We start from the raw sequence: 19,975 nt of genomic DNA on the forward strand, positions 1-19,975 counted from the left end.
CTGATGGTGTTCCCTCTTACCGTCTTAATCTAACAGTAACTAGAAGATTGGGGGTGGAGGCAGAAAGATTTTGTTTTGTTTTCGAGACAGGGTTTCTCTGTGTGGTCCTGGATGACCTGGAACTTGCTCTGAGACCAGGCTGGCCTCGAACTCAGAGATCCTCCTGCCTCCGCCTGGGATTAAAGGCATGCGCCAACACCACCTGGCATCATGATATTTTAATATAGGCTTAAACACAGGCATTAAGAGAAGGGGAGAGGCACTCAGAAGAAAGTAAGACGCACCAGAGAACAAGTGTGCCAAATAACTATTGCTTTTAACTTCATACAGGGGAGGGAAAAGGATAGAAGCACAACATGCAAAGGACAGAGAATCCAATTTTTTAGGTTTTCATGTGGCTTGGGCTAGCAGCGAACTCAGTTGTTGCTGAGGATGACTGTGGACATCTGACTCTTTGGCCTCTACCTTCCAAACCCATGTGTGGGTACTGACTGCTCAAGAGAAAGTCGCCAGAATATGTTTTTTAAAAACTCTTTCCCAGATGCCTTTTTCAAACAGCCTTGTCTGGAAGTAGCTGTTTTAGACATGAGTGGATGGAGTCAACCCTCTGCCTCTTATTTAGTTAATACTTTATGGGTCAGGGAAAATGCCTTCTAATACCTTTCTATTACGTAATGGGGACAACTACCTTTATTGCCCGAGAATATGTGCTTCCCCTTAGCCAGTGGGGTGTTTGGGACTAAAGTAGATGATCTCAGTGCGCCTGTGTTCTCTTCCCATCGCCCTCCTAGATGTGTGACAGTGCAGAAGAAGGGGTGGACAGTGACACTGTGAACATGTTCGTGGTCCACCCAACTACTCCTGCTCAGTATTTCCACTTGCTCAGAAGACAGATGGTCCGGAACTTCAGAAAACCTCTCATCGTGGCTTCTCCCAAGATGTTACTCAGGTACCCTGTAAGTAGAAAGAGCTCTCTCCTAGGCTTTTTTCCTTCCTCCCTTTTTGTATTCTATTTTCTCTATGTTCTGTATTTAACCATATTTATTTTGTTTAAGTTTTATTTGCTCTGTGTGTGTGTGTGTGTGTGTGTGTGTGTGTGTGTGTGTGTGTGTGCGCGCGCGCGCGCGCGCGCGCGCGCGCGCGCGCTATGTATATGCAGGGACCCTCAGAAGCCACAAGAGGTGTTAGATCCCCTGGAGCTGGACTTAAGGGTGATTGTGAGCCAGTCAGTGTGGGTGCTGGGACCTGAGTTCAGGCCCTCTGGATGAGCAGCAAGTGCTGTTAATCTTCGAGCTATCGCTCAGTCCCAAGAAGCTATTTTGTGGCTTTCTCTGTGATTTCTTTCATCAATATTCTCAGGGGTCTTGAGACATCACAGGAAATTCAAGGAAAGTCATACAATCCTGTTAGGACAGGTTGGGGGTTTTTTGTTTTGTTTTTGTTTTTTGTTGTTGCTGTTTGGTTTTTGGGTGTGTGTGTGTGTATGTTGCTGTTGTTTTATTTTTATTATTATTTTTTTCTGGAAGGGCTCTTCTGATACAGATATTCTGAAACAGAAGTTTCAAGCCAAGTCAAAGTATAAATTACTACAATGGTCAGTTTCTTCTGGGTGCAGAAGCACAGGCAGGAGGATTGCTTGAGTTCAAGACTAGTTTAGTCTTCATAGTGAGTTCCAGGCCATCCTGAGCTGCATAGTGAGACCCTGTCTCAGAAAACAAAACAAAAGAAAACTGTCTTATGGTAGGGACAAGGCAAGCTCTTATCATTTTAATTTGAAGTACACAGAACTGTATCTCGGAGAACACTGTGTTAGTGGGCATGCTTGAGTGCAGTTCTATGCCAGAATTCTGAAACTGTTTTCATACGATCTGCTCTGAGTTACAGCTGTAGCTCTTCTGCATTTGTTGACATGAGTATGGCTGTTTCTCTCCCTCAGGCAGCTGTGTCAACTCTTGAGGAAATGGCCCCAGGAACAGCATTCAAACCTGTCATTGGTGATTCATCAGTAGATCCAAAAAAGTAATTTGATGTTTCTCTGTTTCCTACTCTGGGTATGGGTTTTTAATAAGTGAACAAAATTTCTTATATCATGTTAAAAAATTTTTTTTGTGTGTTGTGTGTATGTATATACATGTAAGGGACTGAATACACTGCCTTACCACGCTAGGCAAGTATTATGCTGCTGAGCTATGTCTCGGCCCCTCTCCTTATAGTCACATGTTAAGGGAGTGTGTATGAATGAATGAACTCTGGGGACAGGTGTCGCAGAAGGAGAACTGCAGGACTCAGCAGATGACTGAACCCAGAAGCAGAGCCCAAGCAACTTTGCTGCAACACATTGAAATCTAGAATCCTCTTTCTTCTGACACAATCCTTAAGGATGTTTCTCTCCACCCCATTACCTCCCTTGTCCCCAATAGCGTGAAAACCCTCATATTCTGCTGTGGCAAACATTTTTATGCCCTGCTGAAGCAAAGAGAATCTTTGGGGACCAAGAAGCATGACTTTGCCATCATTCGAATAGAGGAACTTTGCCCATTCCCGCTGGATTCATTACAACAAGAGATGAACAAATACAAACATGTTAAAGGTAAAGGTTTTTTTTTACCCTTTGCTCTTTGGGGGCCCACCACCCCACTCCCAAATAAGTCACTCGGAGAATTATTCTTTCTTATGAATGCCTGGCCTTAACTTGGCTTATTTCTAGCCAGCTTTTCTTAAATTATCCCATCTCATTTTTGCCTCTGGGTTTTTATCTTTCTCTATTCTATATACCTTTCTTTACTTCTTACTCCGTGGCTTGCTGTGTAGCTGGGTGGCTGGCCCCTGGAGTGCCCCCTCTCCTTCTCCTTTTGCTCCCTGATCTCTCTTCCCAGATTTCTCCTCCTGTTTATTCTCCCTGCCTGCCAGCTCCACCTAGCCTTTCTCTTGCCTAGCTAAGGGCCGTTCAGCTCTTTATTGGACCAATCTGATGTTTTAGACAGGCACAGTCACACAACTTCACAGAGTTAAACAAATGCACATAAAAGAATGCAACACATCTTTGCATCATTAAACAAATGTTCCAGAGCATAAACAAATGTAACACATCTTCAACTAATATTCCACAATACTTGCTCCTGTTAGGGCCCTTTGCTTTTCAGATACCTGAAACCTGTTCACGCTACTTCAGATGGAAAGAGGTAGGGGAAGTGAAAGGTACTAGAAAGTCAAATCTCATGGAATCTGAGGATATGTTTTGAAGTACCTAGGGCCATGTCTCTCTTGGTGTTCCACTCAGTCTGCCTACTGTCATCTAAACATAATTTCTTGAGAATTTGTGGGTCATTAGTGCTGTGCCATCATATGTAATAATTGCAATATAATTGTAAATGATAAAGCACTTTCAGTACTTAGGATTGGAAAATTTGGTATCTGTATGCACCTTATAGAAATTAAGTAATTACAGACCTAAATGTAACTGTAACACTATTAGGGGAAAACCTCTTTGAATTTTGTTAGATGGAAAATTTTCCATTATATCATTAAAAATTGGGCTTGATCAACATGAAAAACTTTCATTGTAAAAATTATTGTAGGGGCTGGAGAGATGGCTCAGTGGTTAAGAGCACTAGATGCTCTTCCAAATTATCTGGCTCAATTCTCAGCACCCACATGGTGGTTAATGACTAACTGTAACTCTAGTTTCAAAGGATCTGACATCTTCTTTTGGCTTCCAAGGGTACTAGGCACACATGTGGTACACAGATATACATGCAGGCAAAACACCCATACCCCACATATATTTAGAATACAAAACACAACCCCCCCTCCCACAAAAAAGAATAAACCAAACTGAGGATACAAAGCAACTGGAACCCTCACTCACCACTGCTGGGATCGAAAGTGGTTGCAACAGCTCTGGAGGATAGTTTCTTGTTATAGAATCCCCAATTTACCATGTAACTCAGAATCCCCACTGCTGGTTTACCTAGAGAATGAAAATAGGTTCACAGGAAAATCTGCATACAGATATTTTTAGCAGCTTTATTTGTTTTATGTTTTTTTCAGCAGCTTTATTTGTAATTGCCTCAAGCTGGGAACAGTCAAACTGTCCTTCAGCTAGGGAATGAATAAACACAGTTCCCCTTAGCAAGAAATATGTGTAATATCATATTCAATAAAACAGGAAGGAGGTGCTGTATGCTGTGCGGGGCCTCAAGAATGCTAAAAGTAAGCAGGCTAGCACTGAGCCTCAGGAATGAACTGTTGCTATCCACAAGAACTTGGTAATTCACGTCAGACCCCAAGGCTGCACACTGTCTGACTCCGTTTCTATGGTGTTTTGGTAAAGGTGAAAGTGCCCAGTAGACAGAGAAGACTGATTGTTGCTGACATTTGGGACTCGGAAGTGTATTGACTGCAAGCAATTGGGATGAGTAGACTGGGGTGAAAGAACTAGTTTGCATCAGGACTGTTCTGGTGTACGTGCCAGAAAAGAAAAGAAAGGAAAAAAGAAAGAAAGAGAAAAGGATGATAACATCAGGAGCTAGAGAGATGGCCCAGGAGTTAGAGTCCTTTCCAGTATCTACATTGGTGGCTCACAACCACCTGTAGCTCCAGCTTCAAGGGACCCAATGTCCTCTTCTGGCCTCCTTGGGCACCTGCTCACATGGCCTACATTTATACAGACATTCATATGTACACATATTAATAAAAAATTTTAAGTTGCTAACATGTTGGAAAAGCATATATTTAATTGAAGTTAAAATCTATTTACCATCCATCCATCCATTCCTCTACCCCACTTCTTGGTATATAAGTTTATATGAGGTGTTGAAAAAATTGTTTCTTTTTGTAGATATCATTTGGAGTCAGGAGGAGCCTCAGAACATGGGTCCATGGTTTTTTGTTTCTCCAAGGTTTGAAAAACAACTGGCCTGCAAGGTGAGTGCCCATTCTTATATTTATATTCATTCATTCATATTCTCTCTCTCTCTCTCTCTCTCTCTCTCTCTCTTTCGTTTCTCTTGGAGTAACAATGTAAGGGTTTCTATTACCAGCTTGCTCATTTATTTAAAGAAAAAGTGAAATTAAAAAACTCTATTTTTAAGATGGTCATGGTGATGCATGCCTGTATTAGAAGGTTGGGGTCACTTGAGTTTATAAGTTTGAGATCAGCTCAGGCAACATAGTCAGATCCTGATACATGCAAGAGGGAGATAAAATAAAAATAAAAATCTAGTTTTAGATTATTCCTTTGGAAGAAAATGTTGAGTTTATGGAGCTGTCTATGTATTCAGATTACAGGGTTGAGTCTCCCTTATCCAGAATGTTCAGAACCAGAAATATTTCAGATATGTGAGTTTTTCAGATTTTGGAGTATTTATGTACATTTTCTAGGCTGAGAAGCCTCAAAAAATTCTAAAATCTGCTGGGCAGTGGTGGCCTTTAATCCCAGCACTCGGGAGGCAGAGCCAGGTGGATCTCTGTGAATTCGAGGCCAGCCTGGTCTACAGAGCGAGATCCAGGACAGGCACCAAAACTACACAAAGAAACCCTGTCTCAAAAAAAAAAAACAAAAAAACAAACAAACAAAAAAATTCCAAAATCTGAAATGCTTCAAAACCCAAGACCTTTTAGGGGCTGAAATGATAATTTCAAAATTCCAGATTTTGGAGAATTTCAGATTTTGGATTAAGGATGCTCAGCCTGTAATATTATGTTAAAATGTGTTTGTATCCCAAAAAACTATGAACCTTGCATGTTGTTACTTTTTCTACTATTTCCTCATCATGTCTCATCCAAGTACCAGAGAAAAATGTTCATGAATGATTTTTTTTTCAGTTTGGTGCCAGAAACATCCAGTTAACACTTTATTGTAGACATGATTATAGTGCTGCTAGACTGTATGTCTTTATTTTCCTCAGGAAAGGAGAACCAATAAGAATAGTTACACCTCTGCTTATCTTTTTATTCTATGTTCATTAGAACGTAGCTCATTCATTTAGTATGAATTTGCTAGGTGGAAATCATTTTCACATGAAATACATCTAGTTAAAGAAACTACAGCTAAGATCAAAAGAGTTTTTTTTTTTTTCACCTTATCATGCCTGGAATTCAGGGTAGATATTTCCCTCTAATCTATTCTCTGTAATTCAATATTTTCTTCTTAGCTTGAACAAGCTAATGGAGAATATATATACCTTTTTGTGGAACTGAGCAGAACTCCGATGCACTCAAAACGTTACTTGATTTCTTCTTTGCTCCAATGACAGCTCCGTCTTGTAAGCCGGCCCCCTTTGCCAGCACCTGCGGTGGGAATTGGCACAGTGCACCAGCAGCAGCATGAAGACACCCTCACCAAGAGCTTCGCTTCATAATGTGCTTTGAGAAAACAGGATTGCCTTTTAAGAAAAATGCTGTGAAGGGAAACCTGCCTCCCCCACCCTTTCTCCTTTCCCCTAGCTAGCATGGAAGTCTGGAGTAATTTGGACAACTGACTTTGGAATAAATGGAATAAGGGGGAAACTGATTTTATAAGTAATGGAACAGATAGTCGATTTTATGCTTTGCAGCACAATAGTGTTTGTTATGCTTTGGTTAGATATGAATGAACTGGAAAAGGTGGTCATTAACCAGATGTATTCAGACTCCACTATAACTGACCAGGGCAAGTTCAGTGTAGAGGCAGTCCCAACACTACCACTTAATTAGTTTAACACATATAACTTTTCCTAATTTCCCCCATTTCAGAGTCCTCTGAACAGCAATATTTTTGTTTTATGTCATCTCTGAGTCACTCTATGAAATGTTCCATCCGACACCAGTAAAATTAGAACATTCCGGATTCATGTTCTTTCAGGTTTTATCCATTATCCTTACAAGTAAATTCTGTTAAATACAGATTTCTGATTGTATGATCTTCTAGCAGTGTTCTGAGACAGTTTCATGTTGTCCAGGCTGTCCTCATACTCACTGTATACCTGAGGATGACCAGCCTTGACCTTCTGATCTTTTTGCCTCTACTTCCTGAGTGCCAAGATTATTTATTTGTTCAGCCATGCCTAGTTAGTGCTGGTGATGAGGAGCAAACCCTGGTCTTCGTGAATGGTAGGGAGCACTCTACCAACTGAGCTACAGCCCTGGCCGCTAATAATTTTTAAATTATGAAGTGTTAGCTGTATTAAAACTGACCTGTGGTTTATTTTACCATTAAGTTCCCCTTCCCCCCAGTTATATTGCTGTGATGTTTTTAACTTCTGATAGGTGGATTTCAGTATCAGGTTAATCACTTTAGTCTCTAAAAGTTCCAGGTACAACTATGATGTATGTCTGTGCTATTAAGTACATTAATTTTTAGCTGCCTTCCCAAAGTCAGGTCTGGGGGTTCCTCAGAGGTCACCAAGTGACCCATTCCATTTGGTGTTAAACCTAATGTTGGGAGCAAATCTAAACAGTAGCTGTGTGGCTTCATTTGAGTTGGTCTTGAGGAGCGTTTACCATGTACTATTCTTGCTTTATGATACTGTGTTTCTAAAAGGTGATGGGGACTATGAAGGGCTGGAATGTATCTGTTTCCTTTCCACTTGTTCCAGCAATGGGCCATGTCTTACATCATTAATGTATAGGCACTTCTAGATTAGTAATAGTTCATAATGTATATCTTTTTCTTGGTTTGTTTTTGAGATAGGTTGTCACTGTGCAGTTCTAGCTGGCCTGGAACTCAGATCTCTCTGCCTTTGCCTTCTGAGTGCTGGGATTAAAGGTGCACACCACCATGCCAGACTACAAGTTACATTTTAAAATAATTCTTTAGTGTACTTATTTAACATTTCTGTAGTATTTGCTTCCCCTTTCTCTCTCTCTCTCTCTCTCTCTCTCTCTCTCTCTCTCTCTCTCTCTCTCTCTCTCTCCTCTCTTTCTTTTCTCTGGATCTGGATCTGGGTATCAGTTCCAGAGCCTTGTGCTTACTAACTCTACCATTGAGCCTTTTCTTTCTTTTTTTATTCCTTAGTCCTTCTTCCTGTGTCACACCTTATAAATCATGTAACTTAGTACTACTTATATAAATCAGTAAAATTTCAAAGGCCTGTTGAATAACAATAATAATGTATATTTAGGTAGAAAAAAAGCATAACATATCTTTATTCTCAGATCTCTTGGTTTCTTAAAAGATTTTAAAACTAATTATAAAATGAGATGGAAGTTAATATATTTAAGAATATTTTTGTCATAGCCAGGCAGTGGTGGCACACTCCTTTAATCCCAGCACTCAGGAGGCAGAGGCAGGCAGATCTCTGAGTTCAAGGCCAGCCTGGTCTACAGAGTGAGTTCCAGGACATTCAGGGATGTTACACAGAGAAACCCTGTCTGAAAAACCAAAAAAGAAAAGGAAAGGAAAGAAAATAAAATAAAATTGTCTTGCTCTTTCTGAATTTCTTCATAACAATTTACCTCACAGGTTTACTATTTCTTGTTATGGTTTTACCTGCATGAGTCATGAGAGTGTCTTCTGTCTCAACCACATTTTGAATTGTTTTGCAGAAGGGACCATTTGAAGAATTCAAATCAAACATACACTACTGTATTTTATTCCTCTTCAAAATGAGGCATTAGTTTCTCATATCTACTACCCATAATTATGCTTGTTTAATGTTCACTGAGGAATAGAACTTAAATTATGTAGTTAATAAGTTAAAATATTAGCAACCATGGGAGAACTGCAATTTTGCTTGAAATGATACATTATTCTTAGTAAAATAAAATTTTCTACCTTATAAAAACCATTTTGTTCAATTTTTCATATACTTCTTCCTGTTTGTGAAAATAACTTCCTTAGTTTGCCTGTATTATCTTGGAAGTTTTACTACTTTAAAAAAGACTTATTTTATTTATGTGATAGAGAATGTGTTCGTGTGTGTGTGTGTGTGTGTGTGTGTGTGTGTGTGTGTGTGTGTGTATGCATGTTAATGCAGGTGCCTGCAGAGGCCACAGCTCCAGATCCCCTATAACTAGAGTTACAGATAGTTGTAAGTAGCCAGATGTGTAGGCTGAGAACTAAGCTTGAATTCTCCATTTTGAAGATTCTTGAAATGGCAATACAAACAGTATTTCTTTTACAAAATGGAAGGAAATGGAGTTGCCCAGGAAAGAAGTCACAGATTATGGATCAATGCTTTTTAGTCTTGACGTTCCAGAAGCTTCTGTACATTTCTCTTGGATATACTTGGATGTCTAATTTTTATCGCAGCTTCTCAGAGAGTTCATTTTACATAAAATATATAACATACCCTGTACAAATAACCCCTTAACAACTCTATCATGTTTTTGTTGACATCTGATAAAACGAAACATAAAACCTACTAATTCCAGCCGGGTGGTGGTGGCTGCATGCCTTTAATTTCAGTACTCGGGAGGCAGAGGCAGGGAGATCTCTTGTGAGTTTGAGGCTAGCCTGGTCTACTGAGCAAGTTCCAGGACAGGCTCCAAAGATACATAGAGGAACCCTGTTGCAAAAAACAAAAACAAAACCCCAAATCTCTACTAATTCCCCTAAATTACAAGATCTGTTAATTTAGAAAACTTTTACTGAACTTTTTTATTTTTAGTATTGCTCACTATCTTCTCTTACTCATATGGACAGCCAGATATAGTGAATGAACAGCAGAATATAAGAAACAACAATTTAAGAGTAAAAAGATATTTCATCAAGAAATATTCTACATATAACATTATTTTTATTTTGCTTTAGGCGGCTTTGGTCCTTGACAAAGTAGCGGTCTGTGGATAAAAATAAATAAATAAATAAAGTGTTTTTTTTTTTTTTTTTTTTTTTTCCTTTTAAGACAGTGCTTCCTAGTGTAACTCTTGGTGCCATGGAACTGGCTATGTAGATCGGGCTGGTCTGATCTGCCTCTGCCTCCTGTGTGCTGGGATTAAAGTGTGTGCCCCCATGCCTGGCAAGAGGGGCTTTTAAAATTTGTTTTGTTATTTTATGTATATGTGTATGTGTGTTTTTGCTGCATGTATGTGTTGCATGTATGTATGTGTATCATGTGCATGACTGGTGACTGCAGAGGTCAGAAGAAAGCTTTGGATCGCCTGGGACTGGAGTTATGGATGGCTGTGAGCTACCATGTGGGTCCTGGGAGCTTTCCTACTGCAGTGATAGAACACTGTGACCGAAAGCAACTTGAGGGGAAAGGGGTTTATTTCAGCATTCAGTTCCTTGTCACAGACGATCATTGAAGGAAGTCAGAAAACTGAACGTGGAGAAACCTGGAGGCAGAAACTGAAGCACAAGCCCTGGAGGAATGCTTCTTCCTCTCCTCCTCCTCCTCCTCCTCCTCCTCTTCTTTTTCTTCTAATTCTTTCATATATCACATCTTGACCACAGTTTCCCCTCCTTCCCCTCCCCCACTCCCCTCCCACACCTCCCTTCTCCCCCAGACCCACCCTCCCTCTGTCGCCCCTCGGAAAAGAACAGGCCTCCCAGGGACATCCACCAAACACACATAATATGCTACTATAAGACCAGGCACGTACCATCACATCAAGGCTGGATGAGGCAACCCAGCAGGAAGGAAAGGGTGGTCACACAAGCCCACGAAAGAGTCGGAGACAGCCCCCTCTCACACTGTTAGGAATCCCACAAGAACACCAAGCTACTCAGACATAACAGACATACAGAGGACCTAGGTCAGACCCCTACAGGCTCCCTGGTCTCTGTGAGCCCCCATGAGTCTCGGTCAATTGATTGGGCTGTGTTCTCTTGGTGTCCCTGACCTCTCCAGTACCTCCAATCATTCCCTCTCCCCTGCAGGATCCCCCAAGCTCTGCCTAATGTTTAGCTGTCAGACTCTGCAACTGCTTCCATCAGTCGCTGGAGGAAGTCTCTGTGGTCTCTTTGAGGAGAAATGCTTCTTAATGGCTTTGTTCTCATGGCTTTCTCAGCCTGCTATCTTACAGTATCCAGGACCGGTGTGCCATTGCCCTCTGTGAGCTGGGACCTCCCACATCAATCATCAATGTAGAAAATGCTGCACAGACTTGCCCTCAGGCTAATCTTATAGATGCATTTTCCCACTTGAGGTTCCTTCTCAAATGACTAGCCAGTGTCAAGTTGATATAAAACTAGCCAGCACAGAACTGAACCCAAGTCCTTGCAAGAGCAGTAAGTGCTCTTAACTGCTGAGCCATCTCTCCAACCCAAGAGATTTCCTGGGTGGATCTGCTAAAACAATTGGAAGACTAAAGGTAGAATGATATTCCGGATAGACAGAGATTTGGTGACATATAGGTCAAGGAAGGTCTGGGTAGCATTTGGGAAGTCCAGAAAGACTGAAGAATAGTGGAGGGGTTAATCTGTGAGATCAACCTATTCCTGGAGTACATGAGATTCTTAAGAAAAAGAGGAGGAGGGACAGGGGTGAGGTGAGGGGAAGAAAAAGAATGACTAACAAAGTAGGGATGAAATCAGGGTGAGTTCAAAGGATGGAGATCACTCAAGGTCTTCCGGCTGTGTCACACCCTCCCCTAGAGATGGTGTCTTTTCTCTCCTCTCCCAGAACTTGAGCAGACCTTCCTGGCTGCCTCCACACACTACAATAACTGAGACACATTTCCAATGGCATCCCTTGGCACTAAGTTACAATGTTGTGAGGAGGCCCAGTACACACTGGGAAGCCAAACGGACTGACGTGCCAATGCTCACAATAAGCACTGATGGCCGGATCTGAGTGAGAGAGCCTTTGCAAATGCAAATATTAATCCTCTGAGTTTCCCCAGCTGGCCACAAACACAGTGAGAAAAACCCTTGCAGGCCCCTGCAAGACAACCCTAATGGTCCCCACCCCCACTCCAGGTGCTTACCTTGTTTCCTTCTTGGTTATAGATCTGAACAGGAGAACACATCTTTGGATTTGACTGATGACTGACTGAGTATAGGATGTCACCTTCGACTTAGCTTGTTACAGCAGACATTAGAACACAGACTTGATTTCGAGGAGTGGTTTAAAGTTTGAGAAAGGAAAATTAATCTAAGGGCCTTCGTGTATACTAGTGTCTCAATTTAAATTTTACACCCGCATAAGGTGGCTGCTGTTGTCCGTATTTTGCCAAAGTAGCTCATCTAGGTTGATTGCCCAAAGACTTTCCTGGAGATTAAAATGTAGGGCTGACTGAATTCTAACACTGTGTTTTTGTTTTTTTTAACCACATGGCTGTCCAAGAAGACACAAATTGGAGAAGCAGGAGGAGCCAGCAGAGGGGTCAAAGAACTGAGTTCAGTGAACTCCTCAATCTCAGAAGGCATAAAACCTTGATGTCTGTACTTTGGAGATGGGGAAAGCACGTCGTAGTAAACTGGAGAGTACTTTTGTAAGCTATTGAATGCACAGTGTGTCACCAATTTTTACAAATCTCTAAGAAGTTACACTTAAGATGGGGCCGAAAGAAAAGGTTGGTTCTGGAAGCTCAGCCCCAGGCCTCAGGAGACCAGCAGGATGCCTGAACTAGGAAACCTAATCTGGGAAAACAGCTCCGAAAAGGAAAACCCTGGGTCCCCAAGGCCTGTCTCTGGGAGGCCATGGAACTGGGTAGGGCAACCAAGACACGCCCACTGTGGCAGCCCCGCCCCTGCCGCCGCGCCAGTGGTGGCCATGGCAACGCGGTGGCCGTCGTCCAACGGCTGGGGCCAGATCTGGGGGCGGGTCTGGGCGGAGCTGAGAGCGCGTGTCACATGACTCGTGGGCGGAGCTTGTGCGGGGACGGACGAAGCGTGTCCCAAGCCTCCGTCGCCTAGGCCAGAGTCGTGAGGAACGGAGCGAAAGCAGCTGCGAGGCCGCCGTTCCTCGCCGGGTGTCCTGAGCCGCCGCCATGGGCAGTGAGTGTGGTGGCGGGAGCGGGGACCTCAGGGTCGCGGGTCCCTCCGGGCTACGGGCCGTGGAGCGGCTTCCCCCTTGGGGTCGTTAGGGGGGCTGAAGATACGCAGGCCTCGCCGGGGTCGCCGCGGATGGCGCGAGCTGGGGGCCTCCGCCAAGGCGCCTCCGGTCAGCGAGGCCTTGCCCGGCGGGTCACGGAGACCCAGAGGTCCCGGTTTGCGTCCCTTAGGCGGCTAGGAGCGTGGATGGCGCGGGGAGGCCATTGGCTGGGGGGCGGGGAGTTAGGACACTCTCCTTAGCTTGGACCACTTGGGATTTTTCTGAATCTTAGGAAGCTCATTTTTTTTTTTTAAATTCCTGAATCACGCTTCCTTGGCGTGTTGCGATGAATGTCTCCCTCATTTTAAAAAAAAAAATGTGATTCATAGCATGTGTTTTAGGGGAGGAAAGGCGTGTGATCGGTAGCTCAGCATTTTCCTTGAAATATTCATCCCAGTCATTCTATGGTGTTCATTGAAAACTGTAAGTTGGTGCGCGCGGTAGGGACGAGGCCTCGTATGGTGGGGATCCATCGAGGGCCCTGCCCCAAACATTCATCCTCATGTGTATTCACGCAAATACTTAACCTAGCAGTTCACACGTTTGTGTGTAAAGGGTTGCCTAACTGAAGGTCCAAGCGATACACCCAATTGGACAACTGGTAGACATTTGGAAAAGGGAATAGATAAAAGACCCTTGGCCTTGAATTACGAATGATAAATGGAATTCTCAGGATAGGCAAAATACATGGCGGCACGCAACAGCATTGTTTGAACCTGAACGCCAGTACAGCGAATCATAAAATGCCAAGAAATCCCGGAGGGTCGCTTGGAAAAGGAATAAGGAGACTCTAGGGAGTTTCCTGATGTGACCCATAGTTGTGGGTTTTACTATTATTATTATTATTATTATTATTATTATTATTATTATTATTACAGGTGAATGTTTTCAGATTTTAGATCTACTTTCTAAATAGTCCAAACTTGTACTTAGATAGCAAACATGACAATTATAAATTCTAACTGACATCAGTGACTTCCACCTTTGTGAGTCCAGCGGGACATAGGAGATAGCATCGATCCCTAAACCTTGGTTTATCTTACTTTATATTACTTCAGAAGTAGCTTGGGAAAGCAATACTTTATAATGAAATGTAATTGCCATTCTCTGAGCTGATTCTTGTGTGTAAGTACTTGGAGAATGACCAAGCTGTGAAATGCGGCTAACTGAAATGAAGTAGAGTTGGTAGGCTTTAAAAAGTTGCCTGTAGGAAGTGATCCTGATTTTTTTTTCCTCTTTCTTTGCCTAGTGAATGTTGCCATCTTTAAGCTGTTTAAGTCAGTACTTGAGGTTAAGCTCATTTCCTACTATAGCATCCCTGGGAAAGGCTCCCTCTGTCCCGCTATCTATTAGTGCATTATCGAAGTATTGTAGTAAACTGCATTTACTTATTTTTCATAGTGGTGATCTGAATATTTCCTGTTCTGTATATATACAAGGATTGGGTTTAAGCATGAAGAAGCAAAGTCCTGGTTCATTATTGACTTTCCTTCAGTATTTACTCACTAGCCATTTGGATGGTCTTATCTATTGCAGACCTACTTCTTTGAACTTGAGAACATCATGATTATTTAATTTGGGTGGACGGGATAAACAGCTGTTAAAGACAATTTGTTTTTCAAACTGTTAAAAGATACATTTTTAAACTTGATAATTTTTTTTACAGTCAAGTTTTTAGAAGTTATCAAACCTTTCTGTGCAGTTCTACCAGAAATCCAGAAGCCTGAAAGGAAAGTAAGTATAATATTTTAGTAAATCAGCAGGTAACAGGGTGAATTACTCTGCCAAACCACCAGGGTTGATTTGCTTACTCCAACCATTTCTGGTTGTAAGTGGAAAAATGTTACTTCCTCATCTTGCAAACAACTATAGACTGGTTTTTAATTTTTAAGTTATATTAATTTTTCTCATATGTATATATGTGCACTTCTGTACCAGTGTACTGTGGTGTACATATGGAGGTCAGAGGGCAACTTTTGGGAATTGTTTCTCTTCTCTCATCATGTGGGTCTGGTGGTGGAGAGAATTGGATCTGGCATGGGCTTTTAAAACCTCAAAGCCCACCTCCAGTGACATTCCTCCTCCAACAATGCCACACCCAATCCTTCCCAAAACAGTTCCACCAACTAGGGACTAAGCTTTCAAATATATGAACCTATAGAGCTGTTCTCATTCAAACCACCACATCTGTCTGGCTGGCCCTGTTATAGACTTTTTTAAGAGTAGGTAGGATTCTCATTCTATCAGAAATGTTGCTCTAAGTTATGTATCCAACCCAAGTTCTTCTTGACCTGTGTGTTAGTTAAGATACAGTATTCTCCTGGCCATGTTGGTACTTTATAATTCTTTAGTGTAGGATGTATATATTGCTAGCTGATGTTATGATCTGCTGGGTAGGTTTTAGTGAGTACCAACTGTTTTACATAATAAATTGCAATTGTTTAAGTATATACCTCCCATATTTTAATTTCTTGTTAGGAAAGAAATAGCAGCAATGTGTTTAGAAGGTATCATAACTAAATCACATTGTTCTTCAATCATTGAGCATATCTGGAACTGAGGTATTTAAAACTCCAGAAATAATATTAATTTCAAAATTTTCAGTTCTTAGACTATCCTGTCCGTCCTTTTAGTTCTTAGGAAATTAATAACAAAATAGGGTCATAGAGATTGATAAAGCTTTTTTTGGGCTTACTGTTTTATTTAGAAGTACTTTTAATTTTTAATGATTTGAGGTGGTAGAGATGGCTACTCAGTTTTACTTTAGGCATACCAAAGTGTAACTTTTCATAGTTTGTGGATATCCTAGGATTCCTGTGTAAAATTGTTCAGTATTTCATGCAGTTCCCTTTCTGACTGAAACGTGCATTAGATCTGCTTTACTTTGCCTCCTCTTCAGGTATTTTCCCTTGAACAGTATACATGAAGCATGGTTTTTTTGTTCGTTTTGTTTTGTTTGTTTTTTGAGACAGGGTTTCTCTGTGTAGTCTTAGTTCTGGCTGTCCTGGAACTCACTCTGTAGACCAGGCTGTCCTCAAACTCATAGAGATCCACCTGCCTCTGCCTCCCGAGTGCTGGGATTAAAGCCATGTGCCACCACTGCCTGGCAGTCATGAAGCATACTTATATTTAAATTATCTTTTTTTGTGGCAGCACATGGGAGCTAGTTGGAGATATAGACTTAACTATTACAAGCTATAGTCAATCTTTCAAATTTAATCAACACCAAATGGATCAAAAACCTTAGTGTAATACCTGGAACTCTGAACTGTGAGAAGAGAGAGTAAAGAAAGCACCTTAAGATACAGCCATGTGCAGAGACTTTCTGGGTGGGACTCCAGTCACTCAGAAGGTAATGCCAACAGCTGACAAATGGAATTTTCATGAAGTTAAAAGTTTCTGCACAGCAAAGGAAAGGCATGCAGAGACAGCAACAGAACGAGAGGAAATTCTTCCTGGCTGTACAACTGACTGTGAATTACTATCTAGGATATACAAAAAGCACGGAAAGCTTACAAGTAATACCTTCCTTTTGGAAAAGAAGAGACTTACATTTGAGATGCTTGGCTATTGATTTTAGCTGGAACAAGCTAGGGTGTGCAAACAGTGAGCATGCGCATTGGGGAATGGTAATGGTGCCTTACTATGGAGTTTGCTTTGAATTTGATTGATGGTTCTTTGTACTTGTGTTGTACAGATTCAGTTTAGAGAGAAGGTACTATGGACGGCTATAACACTCTTCATTTTCTTAGTCTGCTGTCAGGTATGTAACCAAACCATTGAATACACGTCTGTATCATTTTAAGTCTTGATTGGTGAGGATTTGAAAACTGGTAAAATAATATACTGAGCTATATTGAGTGCTGCTTGTTTTGGTAAGATTTATTTATGTGGAGTGTGTGTGTGTGTGTGTGTGTGTGTGTGTGTAAAAAACATATGTACAGTTGCCCATGGAGGCCAGAATTGGGTGTCAGATCCCCTACAGCTGGTGTTACAGTTAGTTGTGAGCTATCTATCTAATGTCGGTTCTGAGAATTGAACCTGTGTCCTCTGGAAAAGCACAAGGACTCTTAGCATTTGAGCCATCTCTTTGGCTCCGAGTTCTGCTGGTTTTATTTCTTTGTGATTTGGGGATCAAACTCAGGGCCTTGTGCAAGAAGGCAAGTACTGTATGACTGAGTTACATTATAAGCTGAGCAGTATTATTATTTTGCTTGTTTTTTTTTTTTTTTTTTTTTTTTTGAGACAGTTTTTCTCTGTCTATGATGTTTCAAAGCTGTCCTGGAACTAACTTTGTAGCCAAACTTACAGAAATCCACCCCTCCTACCCCCTACCGTGAGCAACAGGGTTTCTCTGTGTAGCCCTGGCTGTCCTGGAACTCTGTGTAAACCAGGATGGCCTTGAACTCAAAGATCAGCATGTCTGCTTCCCAAGTACTGGGATTAAAGGTATATGCCTACTGCCCAGCTTTTTTTTTTTTTTTTTTAAATATGTGTGTGTGTGTGTGTGTGTGTGTGTGTGTGTGTGTATGCATACCATGGTATGTGTGTGAAGATCAGAGGACAGTTTGTGGGAGTTGGTTCTCTCCTTTCATCCTGTGGGTTCCAGGAATTGAACTCAGGTCAGCAGGGTTGGTTGTAATTGCCTTAACCTGCTGAGCCGTCTTGCTGGTCCATGTGTGTTGAAGAATGAAATGATCAGGTCATTAAAGAACTTTTACTACTCTACTTTATTTATTTATTTTTTGGATGTTTAGGAGAGAATAGTTTAAAAAAAAACCGCACAGAAAGTGCAGAGAGAAAAGCAGGCATTTATATTTCTACCATATGCATTTGACATCTCTGAAGTTGTACCCCCATTAAAAAAGTCAACTCTAGGGAGGTCTATGTACATAGTAACAGTTTTAACTGTACATTCTGAAGAATTTTTGCAGATGTGTACACTCAAGAAGCTGTTACCTAAGGGGGTACAGAACATTTTTGTTACCCTCCTACATTCCTTGTAACTCTTCATTCACTGTTTATCATCTTACCCCCAGTCCTAGGCAAGCTCTGATATCCCTTCATCACTATAATTTGTCTTTTCTAGAATTTCACATATATGTAGTCAGGGTGTCTAGAGTCTGATTTTACAGTATTTTTGAGATTTAGCCATGTTGTCAGCAGTTTTTATTTCTCTATGTGAATATCAGCACATTCACTTATGTGTTGATGTTCGGTGTGTGTGTGTAACTTTTGGCTGAAAACAGGTTGCCATAAATGCTTGGGTATGAGTCTTTCTGCTCTAAGGAGTGCATGGCTAGGAAAGGTTGCTGGTCTGCATGGTAACTATGTTCAGTGTTCTTTGCCTATGCACCCCTAGTTGAGACTCCCTTGTGTCTTGCTAAGTTTTTGCTTATTTTCAACTAGCTCACCTATTGTGAATAGTAGCCATCTTAATAGGAGCGGTTTCAGTTTGAATTCCCTTGGCAAATGATAGTGAGCAACTTTTTTTGTGTGATGCATATTTGGTAAAGTATCTTTTTTGTTTTGTTTTTGTTTTTTCGAGACAAGGTTTCTCTGTGTAACCCTGGTTGTTCTGGAATTGTTCTGTAGATCAGGCTGGCCTTGAACCCAGAGATTTGCCTTCCTTTGCCTCCGAGTGCTGGGATTAAAGGCATTCATCACCACTGCCCAACATCAATACTATTATTCTTGAGAGGGGTCTCACTAGGTATCTGGCTGGAATTCACTATGTAGATCAGGCTGGCCTAGAACTCACAGAGATCTTCCTGCTTCTGCCTCCCGAGTGCTGGAATTAAAGGCACATGTCACCACGCCCTTTGCATTTTCTTGATTAATGATTGATGTGGAAGGGCTCACCTCATCGTGGGTGGTGCATCCTGAGGCAGATGGTCCAGGATAGCATAAGAAAACAGAACAAGCCAGTAACCATCACTCCTCCACGGCCTCTGTTGAGTTTCTGCTCTGACTTCTGTAGATGATGAAATAAACCCTTTCTTCCCCAAGTTGATTTTGGGCATGATGTTTTTTCACAGCAGTGGACACCCTAACTAATACAGGCAATATGAGTTATTAATGCAATAGATGGATAGAAAGAGAGGCAATAGCATAGTGGGGGCTGTGAGGAAAGTTGAGGCCCCAGTATCAGAGACAGCCTGGTGGGGTCTCTGAAGAAGGGAATCCTCCCCCATGGCAGAAGTGTGGGTCTCCTTTTATATGTTTCTGAGAATGGAGAAGGTTGCACAGCCTGAGCCTACAATCAGGCTCTTTCATTCTGAAGCAGGAGGCAGGGAAGAGGATAAGGAGCAAGATGGGTGTCCATCAGTGCTCCCTTTGATGTAAACTTAATTCTCAGGCCAGAGAGATGTTGGCACCTGGAAGTCTGTTAGCTCGGGACTCAAATGTCTCAGTAGGATGCCTGTTGGTATCTATGACGGGGGGAAGCTGATGGATATATTGTGTTCTGAGCAGCTACTGGATTCTGACATTGCATTCTTAAACTGGTAAGTTAGGAAAAGTTCTGCAGCTTTGTTCTTTATTGAGAAGGACCAACTCTAGGTCCTTTATATTTCCATAGAAACAGCTAGAGTCATTGTGTGTATTTTTGTAAGAAAATCCATTAGGAATATGAGATATATATGCAGCTTTGACTTTTTAGCTTGATTTATGAGAATTTTTAGGTTGATTTATGAGAATTGTCATCTTGAAAATACTGAATCTTCTAATATAGGGGTCAGCAAACTTTAACCTGTAAAAGTACAGAGTGGAGTTTTGGGTCTTAAATCATTACCCAGATCCCAAGAAGGAAACATAAATAGAAGAATGACCTCCAGGCCTAGTGTCATTGGCCTGGGATCTTAGCTCCTCTGGAGGCTAAGGCAGGAGGGTCTCCAGTTGAAAGCCAGCCTGGACAGCGTAGAGAGATCCTGTCTCTAAAGGTAAAATGATTACAAAACAAAAAACGCTTTCTCTCCTGATTCCTTAGGGTGTTTGCCTAGGTTATGTAAGCC

The 19,975-nt window shown here is 41.6% G+C and overlaps 2 protein-coding genes across 7 annotated transcripts in view; both read left to right on the top strand.

Annotated features, from left to right (window-relative positions):
* Window positions 1–8,768, top strand: part of Dhtkd1 (dehydrogenase E1 and transketolase domain containing 1) — a 42,108-nt gene extending 33,340 nt beyond the window's left edge. The window contains exons 13-17 of one of the 2 annotated variants that reach the window (XM_052728000.1): window positions 792–956; window positions 1,937–2,019; window positions 2,421–2,590; window positions 4,841–4,926; window positions 6,258–8,768. In XM_052728000.1, coding sequence (XP_052583960.1) covers window positions 792–956; window positions 1,937–2,019; window positions 2,421–2,590; window positions 4,841–4,926; window positions 6,258–6,362 — 609 coding nt within the window. In that variant the 3' untranslated portion in view covers window positions 6,363–8,768. Of the gene's footprint in view, window positions 1–791; window positions 957–1,936; window positions 2,020–2,420; window positions 2,591–4,840; window positions 4,927–6,257 lie in introns of those variants that run through there. The other variant, XM_052728002.1, reaches the window with a different exon arrangement.
* Window positions 8,769–12,725: 3,957 nt separating this feature from the next.
* Sec61a2 (SEC61 translocon subunit alpha 2) overlaps window positions 12,726–19,975 on the top strand; it is a 35,921-nt gene continuing 28,671 nt past the window's right edge. For 2 of the 5 annotated variants that reach the window (XM_052729024.1, XM_052729025.1), the window contains exons 1-3: window positions 12,726–12,865; window positions 14,629–14,696; window positions 16,660–16,725. In XM_052729024.1, the coding sequence (XP_052584984.1) occupies window positions 12,859–12,865; window positions 14,629–14,696; window positions 16,660–16,725 (141 nt within the window). In that variant the 5' untranslated portion in view covers window positions 12,726–12,858. The remainder of the gene's footprint in view (window positions 12,866–14,628; window positions 14,697–16,659; window positions 16,726–19,975) is intronic. The other 3 variants (XR_008215914.1, XR_008215915.1, XM_052729023.1) reach the window with 2 other exon arrangements.

This window comes from Peromyscus californicus, unplaced genomic scaffold (assembly GCF_007827085.1).
Source record: "Peromyscus californicus insignis strain IS unplaced genomic scaffold, ASM782708v3 Scaffold_8__1_contigs__length_139910024, whole genome shotgun sequence".
Taxonomy (NCBI): domain Eukaryota; kingdom Metazoa; phylum Chordata; class Mammalia; order Rodentia; family Cricetidae; genus Peromyscus; species Peromyscus californicus.